The sequence below is a fragment of the Gasterosteus aculeatus genome, chromosome 2 (genome assembly GCF_964276395.1).
Source record: "Gasterosteus aculeatus chromosome 2, fGasAcu3.hap1.1, whole genome shotgun sequence".
NCBI classification, from domain to species: domain Eukaryota; kingdom Metazoa; phylum Chordata; class Actinopteri; order Perciformes; family Gasterosteidae; genus Gasterosteus; species Gasterosteus aculeatus.
In genome coordinates, this window is record NC_135689.1 from 11,266,770 (window position 1) to 11,290,961 (window position 24,192).

The 24,192-nt window shown below is 43.0% G+C and overlaps 2 protein-coding genes across 4 annotated transcripts; one reads left to right on the forward strand and one right to left on the reverse strand.

Annotated features, from left to right (window-relative positions):
* Positions 1-9,932: 9,932 nt before the first annotated feature.
* dtx3 (deltex E3 ubiquitin ligase 3) lies at positions 9,933-19,551 on the reverse strand. Of its 2 annotated transcripts, XM_078092367.1 has the most exons (5): positions 19,337-19,551; positions 14,798-15,463; positions 13,665-14,467; positions 11,934-12,151; positions 9,933-11,693 (listed from the first exon to the last, which is right to left on the reverse strand). In XM_078092367.1, the coding sequence occupies exons 2-5, from the start codon at positions 14,808-14,810 to the stop codon at positions 11,618-11,620; spliced, it is 1,110 nt and encodes a 369-aa protein (XP_077948493.1). In that variant the 5' UTR covers positions 14,811-15,463; positions 19,337-19,551; the 3' UTR covers positions 9,933-11,617. The 2 variants fall into 2 exon arrangements, with proteins under 2 accessions (XP_077948493.1, XP_040048888.1); XM_040192954.2 differs by lacking the exon at positions 19,337-19,551 and having other exon boundaries at positions 14,798-18,572.
* Positions 19,552-20,018: 467 nt separating this feature from the next.
* ptges3a (prostaglandin E synthase 3a (cytosolic)) lies at positions 20,019-23,208 on the forward strand. 2 transcript variants are annotated; one of them, XM_040192982.2, is made up of 8 exons: positions 20,019-20,251; positions 20,814-20,927; positions 21,092-21,161; positions 21,251-21,349; positions 21,516-21,605; positions 21,702-21,758; positions 22,029-22,056; positions 22,434-23,208. In XM_040192982.2, coding segments are annotated over exons 1-8 (480 nt in total). In that variant the 5' UTR covers positions 20,019-20,249; the 3' UTR covers positions 22,454-23,208. The 2 variants fall into 2 exon arrangements, with proteins under 2 accessions (XP_040048916.1, XP_040048915.1); XM_040192981.2 differs by having other exon boundaries at positions 20,241-20,581.
* Positions 23,209-24,192: the final 984 nt, after the last annotated feature.

The following is a 24,192-nucleotide window of genomic DNA, read 5'->3' on the forward strand; positions in this document are numbered from 1 at the left end:
TTGAGCTGAGAAACCCTGAAATGCCGAGCGGAGAGTTGATTATCCTTAGGATGAAAGTATTGACAACGGGAGCAGTACCTTTTACAAATATTGCTATTGACGTCGCAAAAATCCAAGTTATGGATCCTTGCTGCTTATTGCTGAGGACCTGAGGTGGAGGCTGACATTGTAACACGCTGTGTGTGGTGTGAGGACATGTAAATGGGCCACATACGCTGCTAGTCGTGGTAAATTAGGCCAACATCTGGACAGGCACAGTGAGTTCAATTGCCCACTCAGCTGTGGCTTGTACCTCGAGGACTCAGTTAAAGAGAAGTGGCATCATGGCACAGTCCAGTGAGCTTTAAGTTCAACTCTGCCATTTTGTTAAGGCTTTGCCATACACAGCCACCTCAGAAAGGTCCTTTGTCTCCTACACTAACACTGGGTGATTTTGACTGAGGATTACTGGACAAAAGCAGAGGAGAGAGACAGAGAGAGAGCCTTTTACCCACACAAAGCCAGTCTAATGGGCGGTAAAACACAGTGGATTAATTCTGACTGACGCACATGTTTGACTAATCAGAATATTAACTCACGTCACAAAATTGAGTTCATAAAAGTGGTAATATCATGATATCTCTAGTGGTAGAGAGTGATTGTGCTCTAGTCAAAAAGTATGCACAGCACAAACAGGATTCAGACCTGACAGTGTTGCACAGTGAGTCAGTGTTCAAGCTGGACTGGACAGATTTTCTGCAGGTGCACAAAGGGTGATCTGAGGCAGCACTGAGTAGACAGCCCTCAGTGCTGTGCACTATTTACAGCATGTTTAACCCCAAAAGCCCCATTACAGAAGTCGCCTTCTGCTTCTTGTGTGCAGGCAGACTCGACTCCTCCAGGTTGTCATCTTAAAAAAAATATATAACTATTTGTGCAGGTGTATGCTTTGGGTTGGTTAGTGAGGAGGTGTGCTACTGGTTCTGTAGTGTCTGCTTTCTCCCTCTCTCTCTCGCTCTCTCTCGCTATCTCTCTCTCCCTCTCTCTCTCTCTCTCTCTCTCTGTGAGACACAGACACACCAAATTGTCTGCATCTGCCGCAGTGCAGGGCAGGAGTATCCCAACCCATCCATTTCCAATTCAGCCAGTTTGCTGTACAAAGAGGTGGTATAACCGGATTTAGAAAGGACATGATCACACACCGTCCCTTTTATCCTCACTATCTCTATAGAAGATTATTTTTGTACTTGCTTGTGACGTAAACAAAATACTCACCCTACAAACACATTGTCTGCGTAATCATTTAACACACACAGGACTTAACCCTTTATGTTGCAGCTCCTCCATCACTCTCCCACCTCTCTGTGTGACCCTTGACCCCCAAACTCCCTCCTGTGGTTAAATCTACGGATGCCCTAGAGCTCTCTCTTGACCTTGTGTTTCCTTGGCAGCACCACCAATGAACTCAGTCAAATGTGAGAAATTGTTTAATGTTCCCGGTGGCCACATTGGATAAGCATAACGTGTGCTGCTGAAACTGGATGCAGTTTATCAAAGGAATTTGGAAATCGCTGTGTTGTTTTTAGGACACATCTTTGTGCATTAACCATGCCAGAAACATGTCCGTGGTGATGCGAATTGAGCAGATGGGGGCTGGATGAGTTTTCATCGGTTTATTCTAATCCTTATACGCCGTTTGTGAATGTGAGCGTTCCTCCTGGTTCAGTACAGTCCTTACTTCTATTTGCCAGATGAGCAGATTTCCTTAATCTTGTTTACAGGAAATTGTTGTTGGTGGAAAATAAAAATATCTACATTTTCGTCTTGTTCACATCAAGGGGTTGATTTGTTGTGGCTGGACATAACGTTTTAGTGCTTTATGTACTACTTGTGTGCATCAAATATTTATTTCTATATACTTATTCACAAAAAAAGATTGTTGATGCACATTTCTGTTGTTGTTTGTTTGTTTCTTAGGTTGTGTTAGAGATGCCACTGTGCATGCTTTATACAGAAGATGTTCCCAATAGTGAGTGCACCAATGAAAAAACTTACATCCAAACATAATCACAGTGGACAAACACACACACACACACACATAGGCACATGCTCTGTGCCCTTCTTTGTGATCACTGGGCAACCGCACACAAAGGCGAAGGCGTGCTCCGCTGTGCACAATGCGCCCCTGTCTTTGCACGAGAGGGTGAGGAGGAGCACTGGGCCGTACACTCAACACATACAAATTGAAAGTGGATTTGGCGACGGGCCACGTCCTCCCATGTGTCTGAAGAAGCCAAAATCACACGGAGACATTAAGTGCATCGGCGATGAGGGCCGTCCCCCCATCTGCACCAGCTCAGGGTCCCATGCTCGGTCCTTCATGCTGATTAAAACGTTAGATTAGGTCAGCTGCGGCAGACTGAGAGCACATCAGCGATAATTACTCCATAATTACACCATATTGTGTTCACCGCCATCATTTTATTTTTTGCTCAGTGAGCCAAAGCACCACGTCAAAGTAATGAATGTGGTGGATGAACCTGCTGTATAACTCTGAGGGAAAACATCAGCGGCCATTTAAAGCACCAGCATTCCTCCAGAGCGCGTCTCTGTCAAGGATCAGAGTGCACGCGTCTGCATGCATGCGTGCAACTGTTATCGCCACGGCCCCTGTGGCTACGAGAGAAGTATTAGCAGTGGGGGGAAGGACGGAGGAACAGAGACAAAAGGGGAGGCCGAGGCCACCGCAGACAGCACTCTGCTCATTTTGGTCTTCGCCACTCCTCTTTAGGGAACCATGGCTACAGGCGGGAGTATGTGCCTGTAGTGGTTGGAGAAAGTGTTCGGATTAGTCCGGGATACACGTGGGTCCTCTCACTGAGCATTAACTCTCCTCCTCCGTCCTTGGGGGAGGGGTGGGGAGGGTTGGGCTGAAGGAAATGAGGAGCAGAGGCCGATGGCGAAAAGTGGAGGATGTCTACAACTGCCTAAATCTAAGAAGTCATTTCTATTTTACTTCGAAATGAAAGCGGATTAAAAGAGTGAAATACTTTATGTTGGCCGCGGTGCAACGTATACGGACGCGGGAGTGTTAACGAGAAACATTGCAGCCGAGCAATGACATTGATCCTCAGTGACAGGGGAGCTGTAAAAGTACTAAGAATGCACACAGTGGGGATGTTTCCTGCATGTACAAACTCAAAGGGGGAGCTGAAGCATAAAGCCAATGCAGATTACGTAAGCACTACATTGGGAAGGGGTCTTTGCTGTCAGGCAGCCTCAACGGGAATATAAATGCGCTCAGTTCCAGCCACAATGTGAAGATCAAACAGAGGAAACATAAGAGAGGCTTAGATGGTCACTCTTTCTAGCAAAAAGCTATATTTTCACTGTAATTGTTTCAATGGGATTGGACGTGGTGATCTGCAACATTGTCATTGCAGGGAAATGTTGTCATGTCCAACAACAGGTTGCTGTTTTATGTGTGATAAAAAGTATCTTTTATTAATCAAAGAAGAAGCAGATGTACAATAGATGCATTTTTTTTTGTGGGAAACAATTCTCAGAAAACCTACCAGGCCTGTTTTACGATCTACTGTGGTTGTCACATGTGTCCATGTGGGCTGGAGTAGATTTAAAGTGTAAACCTCAGTCACAGACTCTCAGCAGTGTTGGACAACACATGCAGTGCAGACACTAAGGCAACACTATGATACACGTGAGACGGTTGATGAACTCCCTTAACATTGCTCAGCATGTCTTAGTCTGGGTGGATATATCGGCCAACATAAGCCTCCATGCAGCATCTGGTAATCCAACCAATAGATGTTCTGCCTCATCTTGGCTGGATTTAAGGTCACAACATTTTTCTTTCTCAACTGTCCTTGGAAATGGCTCACTTGGGATAACCTCTGCAAATATTTGCTTTACCTTTTAATTATTATAATATGCAAATTACAACTAAAAACTTATCACACACCTAGACTCACACAACAATAAAATCTCACATTTGTCAGACCAGCAGCCAACAAGCTGTAGTATCACTTTAGTTTAGTTTAGCACAGCAGTGGGGCATAGTTTCATATTCTAAATAACTGCAAATGTTTTATTTTGGCATTATATATTTAACTGATGGCCTAGTTTGGGAATGTATCACCACCAAGCTGTAGTACTTTGAAAAAGGAGGTTTTTAATCAATGCTTGGTCTAAGTGCTGGAATGGAGTCTACTGTGCAACACATCCGCTCCAAAGATTTTCCCCAGGAGGATTCTCATCCTCATCCCGATGCTGTTACTTCTTTTTCCTGTTTCTTCTGCACCATCTTTTTGAACCACATATTCCTTCCAATATGCAAACCCCCTGCACCCCCCCGAGTTTATATTCTTCCTGCCTTGATACTGCCTGTCGAGGGCTCGGAGGCACCTCGGTGACAGGAATCAATATGCCAGTGAGATGGCTTTTGATGTTTGAAAGAGCTCTTGAGGGGAGACAAATTAGTCAGAGTTTTTGATTTTAGATTAAGTTACTGCATAATAATATGCTCATAATTCTTTAATGATGTTTAAAAAACATATCTAAATCTTGAAAATTATGACATGAAGTAGGCCATCTGGGATTTTAATTAAGTTTGCGGTTGATTTGAATAAATGCATTATGTATGTCGGGCACTTAACAGAAAGTTGATTATGGAAATATATTTCCTCAAAGTTAAACCCTCAGCATCTCTCAATATTTTTTTTTAATTCTTATCATACAACCTAAACAATATTACATGTGTTAGGCTATGATTAGCTAATGGCTCATTCTGATGTAGGTATAAAACAAAGTCACACTGAGGCAGGAAAGGTTACCCACACAACATTCTCAACGCCTGTTCTAATTCTCTGACATGATTAAGCTTTTTGTTCACTCTTATTATTCATTGGCTAAACTGCTGAGTGAGCTATTTGTTGCCATGCGGTGCAGCTGTTCCATTTACTAATTGTTAGAGGTCCTGCTCGGCCCTCTGGACGTGTGATGTCTCTACATCAACTAAACCGCAGGTGAAGCGAGGTGCCCACTTCATAACCGCAGGGCTTCTCATTCTTCACCACACTTACCCTTTAGACATATAAAAGGTACTGGTTAGAGAGATTACATATCACGTTCATCCTGATCTTCTAGTGGATACTTAACCTGAAGCATGGCAAACAAGTTACAATATCACAGTTAAATTAAATGTTTAATTTGTGTGTCAGCAGGTGTTCTCACCTTGGAACAGCAACATGAAATATGCAGAGTTTTGCAAAAGTACTCACCTGCCTCTGTGTATTCCCTCTATTAAAACATGGATTGGTCAAATGAGGGAAGGTAAAAAAAAAAAAACTGAAGATTGTGCTGAAATTTTTATAGGAAGTTTCCTTCTCTCGGGGCTCACACACAGAGGATGGGCCACTGAATACAACTTTTTGCTAGTATAAAATGCTGCATCAATAATTCTTGAAATCTTCATTTTCACTGACTGGTTGTGGATAAAAGATTTGTTCAGTGTCTTCAAACATACTAAAAACGCTACAGATAGCTGTTGCAGTTACTCAAAAGAAAAACCGGTTTGGTCGAGATTCTCGTGACAGAAAGGTCATGCTGGTTGCCATGACAGCCACAGATAGTTGCTCTTACCTGCAGCAGTCTGAGAGAGGATGGCCAAGGCTGAGGATGCAGACAGGAAAGACAACAAAAGAGTTCCTCAACACACCCAGAAAACGTACTTGCAGTGGGTTTGTTTGTTCAACTTTGAATCGATATTTACATGTGGCTACGCAAACTGTTTGCACGGTTTCACGCAAATGACACCACTGGGATAGGTATTGTTTGTGCTGTAAACAAAGACACTGTAATAAGCATGATAAACAGCTGATTCAAGGTATGGTAATTACAGGACATTTTAATTCTCAGACGACAGATGATAGAGCTGCTATTCTCTTGTCTCTGCTGTTGCTAATGAAGAACAGCTCGAGCAGAGTCTTCAATCTGTGACGTTGACAACCAGCCCAAAGACGCCGGCAGTTGCCAGCCCTGCTGTTGTGTCCAGCCTGTAAGGTAAATCAGTAAATCTGTCAGCGTTACTAAGAAAAGCAGAGGGTCTGTTCTGATAAATAAGGCAGACAAAAAGCTGCGTAGCTCGGGCTATGAATCAGAGAACAGAACGTAAGAAACACACACACAAGTAAAAGCTAAAGAAGCCCAAGCACCCACACACAGCCATCTTCCCTTTGCGGTTGTTAAGCAAACAGCCCGAGGCCCAGTCAATGAGCATGTCAGCGGTGGGCTGACATTCTGTCACACACGGTGTGTTTAGAAACAGATGCCTCCTCCTGTTCATTTACCTTACTTACAAACCAAGCCCGAGATATCCCTGTACGTCCTACAAGGTACGGAGATGGATACTTTCAGTTTAGAGCAGACAGACAATGTGTATTTCCATCAACTTTGGAATTAAAACGGCAAACTGTGCTGCGATATAACAAAAACAGGTAACTTCAAAGGTACGCAGAAGCCGGGTATACGTCTGGTGGAGTTGATCCTCATTAGCGTGCAGGGAGACAAAGAGCAGCGCGCCTCATGCAGACAGGTATATCTGTGATTGGGTGGCTTCACCAGCGGAGGATGAGAGGATGCACCAGGGTTCTCTCCCCGCAGCCAGAGACACTCTAATTAAGGAGCACAGTGGGCAGAGGGGGCGAGAACAACAGCGCCGCATTGTCACATAATGATTTTCTTATCATCTCTAGCACAGGAAGCGCTGCACATCTCTTGTCTGAGAGGCACGTGTGTGCGTTTGTTCGGGAGCCCCTCTTGAGTAGCCGTCTGTAGTCACACCTAGAAATGTGATATCACAAAAGCCTTGGTGCTATTTTCAGTGCCTGACGGGGGGAATACTCCAGTCATCCTGCCACAACAGAGCGCAGCGACATTCGAAGGATACAAACGCAAGCAGCTACAGACGCATCGCCTCAATCCACATACTGAGGGCTTATTTTCATTCATTCAAGAGGAGGCTAGTCACTAGCCATTAACATTGATGCATGTTGAATCCATCCACAAAATTGTTTTGCATAATCAGTATTACATATGTATATGTTTGGTTACATTTGTGTAATTATTTGCCGCTATTCATATGTCCGGATGTACAGTGATATGGGAGGCAAAGAGTCATATAATTCTGCACGCAGTCTTTATAAGTGAAAGTGATTTAGTTTAAGTAATACATTTTGCACTAAAATACTGTCAGGTGGAAGGGTGTCTTCTTCAGCATTTCACATGGAATATTTTGTTTTCAAATGTATAAGTTACATTTTCACAGTGCCTCCCTGTATGTTCAGTCACAATCTGCTCACTACTTTTAGAGACAGTTTTCCAATCTTTCAATAAGTAAGCCATTCATCTTTTAAAATGTCTAAAACATGGCAATGAATAGCAACAAAATATGCAAATATGCATTAAAAGTGTATCCGGTTTGTACAACTACAGCAGAAGGTAAAATAATTAGTAGTTTAAAAAACACACACAAACATTGATAGAAAACTGGAAGCAGATAAAAGAATTAGAAATCAGTGGTGGACTGAATTATGGAAGAAAATGGAAATGTAGTGGGTGGGGGTTACATTGGACCAGATGGGTCCTGGTCTGCTTTGTGAGAGCAGCAGATGCCCTGAGATCCTGGGCCACTGAAATGCCTCCAGCCCCTAAACACCAGAGTGCTAAAGAGGCCGAGCCCCGTAACCCCGCCGTGTCACATGTGCACTCTTTGTGATATAGAAATGTAGGTTAAAAGGTTTGTGTAAACCTGTACTGCTGCCACTAAGAAGATCATCTGGATGTACTTCACTTGTGACTTGGTCAAATGGATGCTGGTCAGAGAGCCTGGTGAAAAGCAGAAACAGCTACTGTGTCCTGCATTGCTGCATGAAAAGCCGATACAAATGTGTTTTTCAGTTTCATTTGTGTTAGTGATGCCGGGGACACTTGTTACACACTGTCTGTGCATGTCCATGCATGTCCCTTACACAAGTCATCTTTAATTGCACTGCAACCAGAGAAGCGGAGACAATAGTCACACACAAGGTGATGAGCGGCATGCAAACAGTGTAAGAACGCTGCTTCTGAAACTCCCCCGAGCGGAACAGCAACACATGAGTCATCGTCTGTAGCAGACGCGCTGCTTCTCTCACCGACCGGGCGATGAGTTCTGGGCGGTGCTGCGGGACTTTGGTTTTGTGACGATAACACAGCTGCATACCAAGCAGAGGCCATCACATGGTCTTCCTACGGGAGAGCATCTCCCTCTAGTGGACCAGACGGGACTAAAAAGTAGCAATAATGTTTTTGAATTGAAACTCCATCTTCAGATATCCTCTTTTGTTTGACAGTACAGTACATTGAATGATGTCATATGAAGCCCCAAAATGTATTATGATGAATTAAAGGTGCTGTATGATAATATAGATAATCAATACTCTAGTTACTGTCAATCTGTCACTACTTTCCCAGTTCCCCAGCCTGTTTACATGCGATCTCAGATACTAATCAATCCCATCAGCTTTACCTCAAAACACTGGTGTGCTAGCATGACAACAAGTGGTTAGTGTTTAGGCTGTAATGTGTTAAACCGTAGCATATATGACAGTTGTGATAACACTTATCTGTTGTGAGTGGGATCTGTTGCATTGATCTGTTTTTTAATATGATATTTGTATTACAGGTTGTGCAGAAAAGCTCATTCTCACATCTGCCTACGAGGAACTAAACAAAGAAACATTTGGGATTTTTTCTAGTGTTACAACTGGTGTTACAAATGGATGGATGACTCAAGCGATCCTTGAGTTCATACTGCATCTGATATATTTGAGATATATATCTCTATATCTATATATAGATATATCTATATATATATATATATATATATATATATATATATATATATATATATATATATATATATATATCTGAGAATTTGTTAGTAATTATTTTTCAGGCATAGTTATCAGTCTGTTTTCTTTCTCTTGTGTTATGTAACAGAAACGCGTCTGCTTATTGTTATATCTGCCAGCGATCAATTTATTGAGTACCCCAAACTGAATTGGATGCTATCTCATCATACTTTCACCAGTCCAGATGCGTTCATGTGTACATCCACATCTGTTGACTTTTCATTTTTTAACAACGAGGGCCCTCTGGGGGACGGATGTATCGCTACAAAAAGGTGAGAGTTGTAGCAAAATCCCAACTGAATACCCACTCATTGGCAGACTGCGGCCCAATCCCCACCGCCCTAAACCCTCAAGCCTGAACTATGAACCCTTAACTGTAAACCCTAATCCCTAAACTATAAACCCTAAACCCTTACCCTGAACCCTCAGGGACTTAAATGACGACAAGTTATAAATGGTTGAGGGTGAAAGTCTGTGAGGGCGATCTGATGAAAATATGAACGGGACAGCACTTTGCTGCCACATGTCCCGTCACCATGACAACGTCAAATCAGCTGATTTACATAACTTTGACTTTGTGATTTGAACCTTTCAGGCTTTAAGAGATCATTTTAAATACTTTTTGTTGTCATGATTGCTTCGATGACAAAAGTTCATATTTTATCAATAAATTAATATTGTCTTCATTTTCATGTAGTTTATGGCAACTCAAATCTCCCAATCGGGTGATTCTGTTAACCTCTCGACTTACCCCATCAGTCATTAGGGAAAACCAAATGAGCTTCACACCGACCCATAGTTGTGGTTTGGGTGAAGAAAGAGCACCTGCAGAGTTCAGTATCTTGAATGAAGAATACCAAAAGGGAGGCAGCTCAGTTCAACTCTTAAAACCTCAACTTATTCCAAATGGACAGACGCTTCATGTTCAGTTGCTAATGGAGTACCTGGTTTATTCAGAACCTACATTAAATATCCAACACAAACCCAAACATAACTTTTTATTCAAGTATTAAAATGTAAAGCACATTATTCTGAATATCAACAAAGTACGAATCAACACAATTAGAAAAAGCAAAACTCCAACTTTTCCCTCGACAATCAATTTGTAGCCTGTTAAATTTCTCCTATTTGTTCTCCTAAATCTTACTCGGACATGTAATGCATAGAAATGTTTGCACTGTAGCTTTAGGGAACTACAATCATCCGTCCCAGAAATATTTCAGTTGGTCCCCAACTAAAATACAAAAAGCGATGAAAACACAAAAAAGGGTGTTTGATGAGTTAACCAGTAAAATTAAGAACAAATGTCCCACTGAGCAGGTTACTGCACTTAGCAAAGCACTTTCACACAGCGGAGTCTGTTTCTCAGCATTTGGAATAGAGCCTGTATATGAAGAAGTTAATTTGATACACATTAAGAGACATATTTTCATGAACCGTAGCCAGTTAGTATTAGTAGCCAGTTAGTACCGCTATAAACATAATGCTGTTTAGCTATGAAAGAACACCAAAATACAGACAAACTGCTAACCATTTATTTGCAACATGCTTGATAATTATCAAAAGTGAATATAAGAAAGGCACAACAAAATTGAGATTAACACCCCAATCCACATCAGACCAATTGTTCCTGCAACCTTTTCTTCAAAGTGTAGATTATCTATTTAAATTAACGTGTTTTATTTTAAATGACAAAATTAGCAGGAAAATATCCCAGTTTGACAGGGACAAAGGCATATATATATTTAAAGAGCTTTGTGCCTTTGATTTGGTTTAAGTGGTCTATATGCCCTTTTATATTTGACATCGTCATAAATCTGGCAATTAGATGAGCTCATTACCAACAACTGAGGTAATGGGCTCAAAACCTGGGAGGCATCTTGAAATAAACAGTGACCAATGAATGAAAAAACAGGGGAACATCCTAGTGCATGTTAAAAGTGAGCCAGATTAATATTGTGGTTATTTTAGGTGAGACGGGTAGCAAAAAAAGAAAGAGTTTAAAACAATTGACATCAACTCCTTGCCACCAGAATAGGATGGCTGCATGAGCCAGTTTTCTCAGAGCTTTTCACACAGACGAACCGTGACTCTGACTTCACTGAGGAAAAAGAAAGAAGGAAATACTCCCCTACAAAAGTGCCTGTCAGTGCGTTTCGGTTGAAAAGAAATGCTTTCTGTTGAAGCAGTGACATTTTTCCATGTAACACAAGTTATTTTCTTATATCTTACTGGATAAAACCAGGAATTTGTGAATTAAAAAAAAAAAATCTTCAAAATAGAAATAAACAAACTTTCTTTTAAGATTTTCTAAATAATATACAATAAGTACAACAAATTGCAACATGACTCCTTCAAGTAAGTGCATTAGCTTTATGCCCTGTTGACAACAGCGAACGGTAGGAACCAGTAATACAGGAATGCGCCGTTCCCAAAGTATTTCCTTCCACATGTAACACTGGAACGAGGACCAATGAGCAAACAGAGGAACGAGTTGTGGAGTGAGGTGAGCTCTTCTGCAGCATTAGAAGCCCGTTCTGCCGAGGGCCTCGTCTTCAGCCTCCCATTAAGGGACGAGCAGGCTCAGAGCAAAACCTGGAACCGAGTCATGTCCTGCGCAGAGGACACTCGGGAAAGTCCTACAAAGTCTTGAGTCATTTAGATGGCGGTCAGTCCACCGTGATGCCTTTCTCTCTGAGCTCCTCTGTCACTCGCACCAGGTAAGTGGGGTCTGGGTAGCCAAAACTGTCAGGAGAAATAAAAATAAAAAAGCCATCACTGCATCTGTATGAGCTCAGGCAGCAAGTGCCATCTAGTCAAGGACATCAACTGAGAGCATTTCCCGGACAGGAATCTTAAATTACAACCGTCAAGCTTTACTGGGACATTTTCTGTGCTACCGCACCTGTTGGGAAGTTGCTCGAGCTATTAAAAAATCGAGTCTCAGTGGCCTGATTTGCCTCCAGTTTAAAAGGCCATACATACCAACGGGGGCCGCCCCATATTGAGGTCTTGTGGTGAATGTCATTCCAGGTGATGACATTTTGCATGCCCGTAGTCATGGAGGTACCAATGGTGAAGATAAGGCGCTGTTCAAAGGCCCGGCGCAGCAGTCCCAACACACGGTTCCCCTCGGGGCTGTCGGGGAGGTAGGCCACGCGGTCTGTTCCGGGGTATCGAACACCCGGGTTCGGATGTTCTGGCTGTTAAGGAGTTAAAACAGGATCAGGATAGAAAAAGGGGCATTAATGGTTTTATAACAATTGAGTCTGTCTACTTGGGTCTGGCACGCTTTGCTACTACAGCGATTGTGATGCCTTGGTCTCGTCTTTTTTTGTAGTAGTAGTATATTTGTATACTTGTATAAGTGTATAGTACAATAGTTCATCACATGTCTTGTGATCGGTATGAGTTAATACCATTAATGCAGTTGTTGATCGGTTTCAAGGAAACTGGAAACTCAGTACTGCTCAGGGGAAAGTCTAAAAATAAGTCTTGTGATTTCTCCTTGGGCAGGAGCCTGAGAAAAAGTCCTGTCATCAGGGTTTATCATCTCAGTCTGGATGAGAAATGTATAAAGCCTCCATTACAAAGTGGACTCGTGGAGTTTGAAAGCCCTCGGAGGCAAATTTATGATTGTGGGCTGTAGAAAATAAATTGAATTGACAAATTCAATTTACCAGGCAGGGACTAAAGAAAATATACTATTAGTTCCTCTGTAGGACATGTAGGTTTAAGCCAAAGGACAAAGTCCTGGAAGATGCAGTATAAAGAGCACGGATGGGTGCATGATCCACGCTGCCCCACTGATCAAAGAGTAAGGATGTGGCGACTAAATTGCCTCATAAAAAAAATCTGCTTTTTATGAAGAAGGAAATGAGGCTACGCATTCGTTAGACTTCAGGGGAACACACACGACATTTTGGTGAGCAAACACTGAGAGTATTTGTAGCATGGAAAAACACTAAAGGACCAACTCCCTGGAGTACGTCTTTTAAAGGTTGAGGTCCCTGAAGCAATATTGACCAAAATTGACCTCACTTCCTTCAAGCTCCACACAGGTGTTTTCAGCCAATATTCAGTTCATTTTCAAGTTGAGCAAAGGGATAATGAACCAAAAAAAAACTGAAAACACCTGTTCTGAGGCTTTAAATCTTTCCATTTAAAATTGTACAAAATATTTAAGGAATTTGTTGATTGCCTTTTGTGTTTTCCAACTCCTAATGTGTTTTACAGCAGTTACAAAGCTATAAATACCGATGTAAACAAAAGAGCATCAAAAAAAAAAATCTTTTTGTCCGGAGTCTCTCCTCAGAGACTTTTAAATGAATTTGAAATGACAGCTAGTTCCAGTGACGTGTTTGGAGTCGCTGTCGATGTTTATAATTGGTTTGGAAAATACTATGAATTGATTTTTTTGGTTGTTGGTGCAAAAAGGAAGATTTGTGCAGTCAATGGGAAGGCCCAGCTAGTTACTAAAAAAATGGTTTAATGTAATAATATCATATGTAATTAAAGTAAAGACACAAAAATAACTTAACATTAACTTTTTTACATTCTTTTAGGACGTTATAATAATATTTCAGTCTTATTATTTGTATTATTCATCCAGAAGTAAGAGAGTCTGCACCCCTGGATGCTTCTCAAAATGATTCCAGTAATGAGTGTCACTTGCTTCCTGCATCTGTACACCTTCTTACTTCTCCATCTACTCACCGCCTGTAGGCCCGGAGGGAAGCTGTAGATGATGCAGATGCACCCATGTCCTTCATAACCAGGAAGTTCCAGATCGGAATCCCGCTCTACGATCATTGTACCATTAGCAGGCTGGTTCCCGATCAACTGGCCGTACACCAGCCTGCACACCGGACACGCTTTCTTCACCTTGAAGGCTTGTTCCAGACAGGAGCGGCAGAACGAATGGCCACACCTCTCCAAGGTGGTCTTCTCCACTACGTCGCCCATGCAGATGGAACAAGTGCTGTTGTCCTCTGCCTCGCTACGGGAAGGCAGGCCGGATTCCGTGGCCTTCCTCTGGGCGGCCTCGTGGAGCGCGGCGCAGGCCTCCTCGTCGGCCGGCTTCCTGAACCTGAGCTGCTGCCTCTGGGAGCGCCGGGGCTGCGGAGCCGGAGGCTGAAGCAAGCTCCCCTCTCCGTTTGGCTCCAGGACTCCCACCAAGGGCAGCAGGGCCCTCTTCCTCTTGGGTCCCCCTTCCTGTTTGCTCATTTCTTTGCGGGCACAGCGGCACAAGTCGATGAAGGCTTTGCGCGTCTCGCTGGAGATGGGTCCATCCATCGCCGCGGCTCCCCCGTTCCTGGAGCCCTCGACCGGCTGCAGCCTCACGGCGCAGCAGCCCCCCCTCTCCCCGCGCCGGATGATACCAGCGCTCATCCCCTGCCTGTGCTGGAAGTCGACGAGCCAGGGCCGCCCAGCTGCAGCCAGGTAATCCCACACCGCCTGTGAAACCAGCAACTCATCACTGCCCTGGCCGGCGCGCGCACTCATCTCATCAGAGGAAACTGCACAGGAGGAGAGGCAGAGTCATCAGCACTACAGCAACTACGTGGATACAAAAACACAATTGATCGTTTCATGTTTTTAATCGATGCGGCCTAATGGCCCGGGCATCGCAAAGCAAACACGTGTTACATGTTAGTAGTTTCAGGTGCATGACAAAGTACATCCGACATCACGAGCAGCAAAAACAAAAACACACACACACACACACACACACACACAACAGGCGCTAATCGCTGAGGACGGATCAGCTGTTTCGGATTCAAACTGTAAACAAAGAACCCGACGCGAGTCCGCGCACACGCGACACTTCCCGACGGCCGACGCGTTACCTTGTGATCCCATAAAGCTCTTCAATGGCGAATGAAGCGTCCCGTTGAGCAGAAGGAGAAGGAGCGAGGAAGACGACCCGAAGGACCCGAGCCGACGTTATCTCAGCTGCTCGGCGACATCTCCCGACTGAGCCGCGGGACCGGGAGGGGGGTGAGGTGTGGGTGAGGGGGGGGGGGGGGGGGGGTTCAGGAATTTCGCAGCATTAGCTGAGACTTGGACGTATTTCGCGTGAACGCCTGAGGTGGTCGATCGCCGGGTACTTGGTTTACCTCGCAGCCCCTTTTTTTGCCGGGGAGGATCCGCGCGGATTAGAGAGCTCGGCGCTCCATCGCGGGAGGCCTCCGCTATCTGACTGCGGCTTATCCGTGGATCGTTACTCCTCTGTAGTCAAGGCATGACAGCTGGTGTCTCTTTCCGGGTTTTCGACAGCCCCCCACGCCCCCGGCGAGTCGCCTGAGTCTGGCCGCCTCGTACGTCCTTGGGCTCGGCGGCGAATCGCGCTCGTCGTCCGGCTGCGCCCTCGCTACCTGCGCGGCGGCTCCGGCCGGCCGGACGCTCCGCGCGCTCTCCTCATGGCGAGTCCGGTTCTCCGCTTGAAGACGGCGTCCTCCCCGTTGACTGTGCAGGAGGCAACACAGCCTCCCCATTTATGAGAGGACCGGGACCTGCGAGGACGGGGGAAAAAAAGGAAAAGTGCAACCAGGAAGCTCGTCACTGGGCTGCTGTGATTGGCTGGCAAATGGTGGTTTATTCAGATTTTTTTTTTGTTGGTTTCTTTTTGCTTCTTCCTCTTCATGCTGTGAGTGAATCATACTTTTGTCGTGATTAACAAAGCACTTGATACAGGACTACACACAAGAGTGCAGCCCACGCGCCATGCAGGCGATACCCACTCATCCAGGGATGAAGCAGATGAAGCTGTCCCTCAGGAGACACCGACAGGGGGGCTGCAATTGTCCCATCATTTTACCATAATATAGGAATTTGTTCAAGTTTTGTCATTTTTTATTCGACCACACATTTGATTAATACATCATTTTTGGTTCTGCACATTTCAACCTATACACTCAATCGGCCACAAGTTGATTGTTATTTCAGTTTCCTTTGTTTCTTACTACCTTCACGCGTATCCTTATTTATGTCGTTCCTTGATTTGTGACTTTGAGTGGGCTGTTCAAAGAACGTGGCAAACAAAGCCTGCTTTGCACTGGCTGCAGGGCTGTACACCTGGGTGGAAAGATATGAGAACTGTTGATTAAAAATAATATACGGTCAGATTCCGTCGCTGATCCAGATAAAAACAATAACACAATAACAATCAGAAGATGGGGGTGTTGACTGAGCTTCTCAGGGAGAACAAAGGGCCGTGACATAAGCACAGAGGGTGAGTAGCGCCTGGGAACCCGTGCAGCACACAGGTGGGTGGAAGTAGTTGCACACAGGTTTTAACAGGAAACAACAGATGTACCTCACAGAGGTAAATCTAAATAAGTTTCCATCTGTGACATGACAGGAAGGAATACGCAAAGGCACCATGAAGGAGGATGATGTTATATTTCTTCCTGTAAACATACATGTTCTCTGCACCCGTCTGTATGAGTAAGCTCTCATCAACCCCGTAGAACTCAGTGAATCGTTGTTATTCTTGTAGGTGTCTTACATGTTGATTGGTTTTGCTGTCACGGGGAATTTGGAACATTTAAAAATCCCTAATGGTCTAATCCCTAATGGTCTACAGCTAGAGCAAAACTTAGCAGCCAGGCTTTCACTGAACTCAAGCTCCGATCTGCCTCCCCTTGTGGTTTGGTTTTTGGATTTGTGGGGGGTGACGATTGGCCCCGGCTGTCCGGGCCTATGCATGTTGGATCATCCCGCAACGGGAGCTTTAGACCAGCAGCATCTCGCTACTCACAAGGTCGTAATACTCGGTGCTGAAATATATAGAAGGAAGATAAACACACTAAAACAGGGGGCGGGGGCCTCCGCTCAACAACTAAGTGCCGGTCACCACAAGATTATAAACTGACGCACAAACATCTTATCAGATGACCCAGAGCACAATGTGCCTCTGTGAGAAAGGGCACCGACTCGCTGTTGTCTGACTAGTATTGTGAAACATTTAAGATTTCTGAACATTCCTGTTTATATTGTTGTATATTACAACAAAGAAAAAGAACACATTGAACCAATTCTAATTGAATGTTTGTACCCTAAGCTAAAATGTCACATAAATTGCCCTTTTATATTTGTTTAAAGCAGGATGTGCCCACCGGCCGAACGAGTAGTCGCTGTAACTAAACGGAACAACAGTCGATGTGAAGGAAACAACGAGCCTCTCATGTCTCAGAAGGAGGAAGTCGTCACAAGCACATTCTTGGTCATTACCTTACAGGGGTCAGCCTGGGTTGCTTTGGAATGAAATTAAACTAGTAAGCAAGGATCGCTAATTAGCATTAGCATTAGTTGGTCGGTCATCTCCCGCGGTCGACCGCGCATGCGTGATGTCATTTTTTTAAGCGATGGCGATCTACTGGTACTGCCTTCGACCAGTCGATCAACCTATTGGGCAGCGATGGCCTCATTCATGAAAATTTTTTTTTTTAAAGTTTTTGACAATACAGATAACTTTTATTTACATCTTATCGCCATTCCCAACTAATAACTCATTACGGTTTCATAATCCGGTGTCAGAATTTTATTCAATGGCCTCTGAGGGCTCATTATGCTCCAATTTGCCCAGATCGCGTTTGTCTAGGGGAGGCTTGGGGGACGAACACAGAACAGTAAGGTTGAGAAATTCACATGAGAACTGATGTGTAATTTACACAATTCATTAATGTTGTTTTTACTCCAATCTTAATTTATAACAGAAGCAGGTACACAAAGTGGGGCAGGTTGGGACCGAAGTTTGATCCAAACAAAAGAAAGTGAAACAACAAAACTAGGCCTTTCTACCCACCTCCGGAAACTCATTTCTTACAAAATACAGAGGAGGCATCAACCAATAACTTAGTGTTTCTAAACAGCAATCCACTACATTAAAATAGCAACAGGGTAGCCCAGGTTCACCTGGTCCTCAACCTCCCACCGCAAACCGTCACAACTTCCAACATACACATTCAGTGAAACGAATCTCAGAGCTCGGCCTTCCTCCTTTTATTTCTCGAGCCCCGCCCAGTTGATTGACCGGCACAGGTGGAACACAATCACCGGGATTGCACCTGGAAAGACAGAGAGCCACCAAGACAAGAGGGGGACAGAGAAATCCAAAGACAGGACGGGGGGGAGGTGTATTTCTCCAGCCCGACACGTAACGGTGCTCTAGAAATTGTCTAGTCATGCAGCATCTACCCATCGCTGCTGAAGTCCTCACATACTAAGTACAGACGGCAGCCACAAACAGCTCGTCCCCGTTTACTGTTGCCCAATTCAACATTAGTGAGAACATAATATCTAAATGTATCTATTGGTATCTGAGGTGATTTATGGTTATTTTCCCATCATTTTTCTGACATCAATTTAAATGAGTCAGTTCTTTCAATCGACTCTGAAATCCATTTTTCAAATAGATGTTGGTGAACGAATATTTTATCTTCATACACAGACTACTTTGTCCTTGAGTTGGAGATCAAATTAAAGTGTGTCAAAGCGTGACGCTATTTGGAGGCAGTCAATTCAAAGTGAATTAGCCTTAATGAAGCCTCTCTTTTTTTTACATATTACATCAGATGAGTGTTACATGAATGTAGGACATCCAGCTTTGAATCAGACCCCACAGCTGCGGTCACGATATCCCAGAGGTTGTTAAATTATTCACCGGTTATGGAGCAGCTGCAGGATTTGTGTCTTGTGTGTGCTGACATCAACTGGTCTCTTTGCTGAGGTAGAATGTACCAAATAAAACCTTGTGAAGTAGAGAGCTGGAAAGTCATGGAAACCTTCGGTATCTGAAGAAATAGTGCGTTATAAGGGAGATAATGTTGATGTACAACTGTAAGATTACCAACAAAATCATAGTTAGGTTTGCTTGTGGTTGTTGTACACATGTTATATATCCAGTTACACACAATTATCATAATCATAATGATCCATAGCTTACATGGCTTATAACATTGAACATGATGATTATGTTGTCGGAGCTTCACGTCCCTCTATGAGCTGAAATTGGGAGTGAGCAGTTACACTGTGCTCTCTAACGACAGCAATTCTTGCCAACAAAAAGCTCCCATATGCCAACTACCTGCATCCTCTCATCTCCCAAATGTATTTTTCCTTTCCATTGTTTTGGCTCCAGCACTGGTCCTTGAGTGCAAGTCTGGAACAAAGTCATCAGAGGCGGAAAGAAAGATGGATGATTTCTTTGTCACCACTAACTGATTCACTAAACCATCCTCTGTATGTGTAATTCGCCTCTCCTGTTCAGGTCAAACACCTATTCTTTCAGGTATTTTCAACATCCTCTCTGACATCATTGTACCCCACGCAGTCAGAAACGCCACAACATTGTTATGCCAGCTGCTCTCTCTTCTCCTGCCTACCTGATTTTGTTCACCAGCCCTATCGACAGTTGCCAAGCCTCATACTGGTGACACACAGTCCAAGTCTTTGAAGACGCTCTCCTAGTGAGCCTGTTTGTTTTAAAGGAATTTCTCAGTCGATCTCCATGTCTTTCTCTGCTGCGTGAGTGCTTTGGTCCGATAGGAAAATCCCTTGCAATCAAACACCAGGACAGCAGATGCATCTGACAACCTCCACTCGTGTGGGGGACCGAAACCGATATCGCTAAGCTCGAGCTTCACAGTGATCTCATGGCAGAGAGCGACAAAGGGGCATCTGTTGATAAGCCGGCTGTGACAGGAGATGCTTTGGCCTCCACCACTGCATCTGTTCTGCTGTCCGTGCCCATGTTACCGTAAAAATCAGCATAATCTTTTTGAGGATAATTGGTGAACTGAAGCAACTCCGAACCTGTTGATTTATTTATTTTCTCTTTATGCTATAACTGTTAAAACAACCTATCATGGCGAGCTACATTTTCTGCCTAACAGCCTTTTTTTTTGGAGCAACTCAACTTTGATTTGCATATATACATATACATATATATATATATATATATATATATATATATATATATATATATATATATATATATATATATATATATATATATATATATATCATAAGAAGTAAGTTATAATATTTTGATTGGTAAATGCTTCGCAGTGTGATAACTTCTAGAATTGTCTCTGACGTCATTGGCCTGTGAAACCCCGTCACGAGAGTCGAAACCCCGCGATGTTTGGGAGGACCACGCCGTTCGCTTCTGTCTCGAGCGTTAACTGTTTAGGTGTCACTTGACGTCTCTGCCGGCCACCGCAGCTTCAAGTTGTAATTGTTGTCTAACGTTATATCGTTGAACGACGTGGGAGTTTAATTGCTGAAACAGTGGAGATGTAAGTTCGTCGTGTGCGGTCATTGCCGACCAGCCACAGGTCTTCGTAGTGTGTTAGTGAGGAACAACCGGCTAATATTGGCTAAGCACGCGAGTTCGCCTCTGCGGTTACTGTCAGGAAGGACAGACGCGCCCCGCCGCTACACCAGCAAGGCAGCTAGCGACACTTCCCTCCGTGTAGCGGACATTTGCACCACAATCTCCCTGATATTCATACCGTAGCTTGTTCGAATTTGCGCTGTCATTACGCGCTTTAGCTCCGTTATCGTTAGCTTGCAGGCTAACGTCAAGGAAGACCGGGGTGATGCTAGCTAATGTCAGCGATGGAAAGGTGTAGTGTCATCATTAGCCCGTTAGATTTTACTGCGACTAATATTAACTGAGGCCAATTTACACGCGCTTCTCAACGTTATACTGTAACGTAGCCCATGTTGTCGTCATCCATTTAACCTTCCCCCCACCGGTTCAAATAACCATATAGTTTACTATTCTATTCTAATGATGAATAATGAGTGTGATTGAATGGTTCATGGTCCTCATCCCTTTCTACTCGTTGTCACCAGGCAGCCTGCAACAGCCAAGTGGTACGACAGACGAGACGCTGTTTTTGTAGACTTCTGCGTGGAGGACAGTAAAAATGTGAAAGTAAATTTTGAAAACTCCAAATTTGATTTTGGGTAAGTTGCATTAATATGACATGTAATGTTCCTGAGCATTTCTGGTATTTTCATCAAAATGATGAGCTCTAAGATGCATTTTTGGATCTGGTCTGTTGTTTAATCTACAAACAGAATGAACAAGACCCAAAGATCTCACAGCCTCTTTTATTTTTACCTTACAGCTGTGTCGGTGGAACAGATAATATCAAACAACAGAATACAGTGGACCTTTTTGGGGAGATTAACCCCAAAGTATGTCTGTCATCAGTTCACATAATTGCAGCTTTACCACATGATTTATTTATTTGTAGTTTTCATCAGACCTTTTTTCTTCTTCTTAGGACTCCAAATACAGACGAACTGACCGGTCTGTATTGGTATGTTTACGAAAAGTAGAGCCTGGGAAGGCATGGCCGCGACTTACTAAAGACAAGACAAAGGTAATTTTCCCAGATTAATCTAGACACTGCAATTCAACTAATGGTAATAATCCACCCAGCTGAGCGAATCAATTCATATCTGCATTGAAGAACAGCTGTAAATAATAGATTTAGATGTAATAGTTAAATATTGCTCAAACTTAAATAAGAATCTATCTTCTCTCAGTGCAACTGGCTGAGTGTGGACTTTAATAATTGGAAAGACTGGGAGGATGACTCAGACGAGGATCTGTCAAGTTTTGACAAATTCTCCGAGGTAAGCATGTTGAACGTGCACCATGCCAAGTTGTGAGTATGTCCGGTTAATGAAGTGCTGATTTAATTATATTGATCACCTGTACTTTCCCTTCAGATGATGAATACAATGGGAAGGGATGATGTACCTGATTTTGATGGTGCAGGAGAAGAGGTATGATCTTATTCCTCTACTGGCAACAGCCGTTGCAGGACACTTTGTTATCTGGTTGGACGCACACACGGCCCATGCTGATGAATGCAATATCTCAGCAAATTCTAGCACTAAAGTCCTCTGCATGCAGAGGGTGAACTGATTAGATTGTAAATCCAACGGTAAAGGTCTCTGTGACCTCACCAACAGGTTCACATTAAAAATATATATATTTTGACCTAGACTTCCACATAAAACGGTGAGGTGGTAACTTTAGTTTTTCTTTTGCAGCATGATTTTGAAAACAGCGATGATGAACGTAAGTAATATTCTCTTTGAGCTGTCATGTCATTTGTCATCAGTAGTCACTAGATCCAATAGTAATGTTAAAAGTATATCTATTAGAGATGTCTTAAGAAACAAATACAATGTTTGGGGAAAAGATGTTCGTCACAGTACTGACATGTTAGGAAGGGCTTGATTGTATGGGTCTATTTTTGAAGGAGAATTAGTTTAATTTAATCAGTGGTTTATGTTTTCCATAAAATTGCAATGCGGTCTGTCTAGTGTTGGTTTGGATATGAATGCTTGCAAATGTTTTTTTTTTCATTAGTATTTTCTTACTACCAAAAAGTCAACTATTCGGTTGAAATCTGTCTGACAAAAGTCAAATTTTTCATTAATTTCTTCTTTCAGAAATGCCTGCCCTTGAGTAAATACAAATAGGTGCCACGTCAATGAGTTGTTGAAGAGACCTCCGCTCCTTAATGAAGTGACTGTTGAATACACAGACATGCACAGAGATCCATGGTGACATAAAGTGCTGTTCTGTTCTGCATGGACAATTCTGTTCTACTGAAAATGTTCTTGTTTGTTGACTTAAATGACTGTACTTTTGTCTGGACTGTACTTTTGTATGTTTGTCTGGGATGCACTGATGTCTTACACCTTTTTTCTTTTTTGCAATCACAGATATATTGAACGTTGTGATTTCTAACAAAGAAAATGAAATGCTCTAAATGCCTATTTTCCAAAAAAGTAGAATTTTATTAATGACCATTTTCCCCTTTTAACGTTTGTTTTGTTAATTTAGCAAGCAGGAGTTCTGCTGGAAATGTGTTTTTTTATGTTTGCCAAGTTTTTGATATTCCAACATTTAAAATAAACATGCTTGTGCTCATAATTTAAAGTTTATTTTCCGATTTATGATACCTCCATTAAGGTGAGTTAGTGTCTCTATGCCAGTGTACAAATGATTGTAGCAGGTAAACAGATTACATGTCTTCCACTGGCATACTGACGTCTCCCAAGAGTTTCCCTCAAATGTTAAATGAAGTTTCTAAATGTTTGTCAATTGTATACACCAAAGCTATGCTTTGGAGGTGTTTGTGTTTGATTCAACACATGTTCATCTTTTGATGCTGTGTGAGTTTGGGTATACATTTTTAATAAATTCTTTCAGACTGTTGAATGAAATGCTACATAATTCAAACATCACTTACGACAAGGTTGTTATTCACCTGAAATCATTCATTCCTTAATTGTTCTGGTTAGAAAAAAAAAATCCATCTTTGTAGAACACAACCTTTGATTCCCCTCTAAGCACTTTGCTAAATACCCACCTGACCTGTCCGTCTCGCTCATGTATTAACTTTGGCTGTAAGCGAGCGTAAGTGTCACCTGATTGAAAACGTGTCGAGGAAGGAGTTTCTTCATAGTCTCTATAGAAAGGGAGAACCATTATGATTTAATACTTTTACAGGAATCTCCACAAATGAGCTTATGAATTAAGACGAACTATAAAAACTGAACCCATCCTTCAACCGGTTCCTGGGGAACGTGATTCTGTACTTTTTAGTGCATTTGTTTCACAGCATTCTGCTCTCCCTTCTGACGTCACAGGGTTCTTCAGTAGAGCGCAGAGATTCCTTAAACCTGTAGAGTCACTTTTTTGTGTGTTCCTGGTTTACGAGGTTTTCATGACATGGCAACTGCTGCGCATACTTTCATTACAAGTAATCTGCAAAGATGCAGTGTTAAGACAAATGATCTCATCTGTAGAGGCCATAAATTATTCATGGGCTCGTAACGTTAGAAAAGTTACTCTAGAAAATGGATCATCTGAACCAAGTAGAAAACAAATCCCTGGTGAGGACATTTAATCGGCATCTGTGAAGTCGAATAAATGAATACTTGATGTGTGAGTCCTTCATCTCGTGGCCTGCAATACACGGCGTCCCCACTGTGTGGTGAGCGCAGGCCGTCCCCTGCGTGAGTCGTTGTGTACACGTCAGCAGTCTGGGGCCGGGGAACAGGAAAATACAATGCTAGCACCTTTTCAACATCACTGTCCAATTAAGCTGGGTTCAACTTAACAAAAGGCGGCTTACCACAGACCGAGGGAGCCGAGAAGGAAATAATACTCATCACAATAGAGGTGCACCAACTGGCAAAC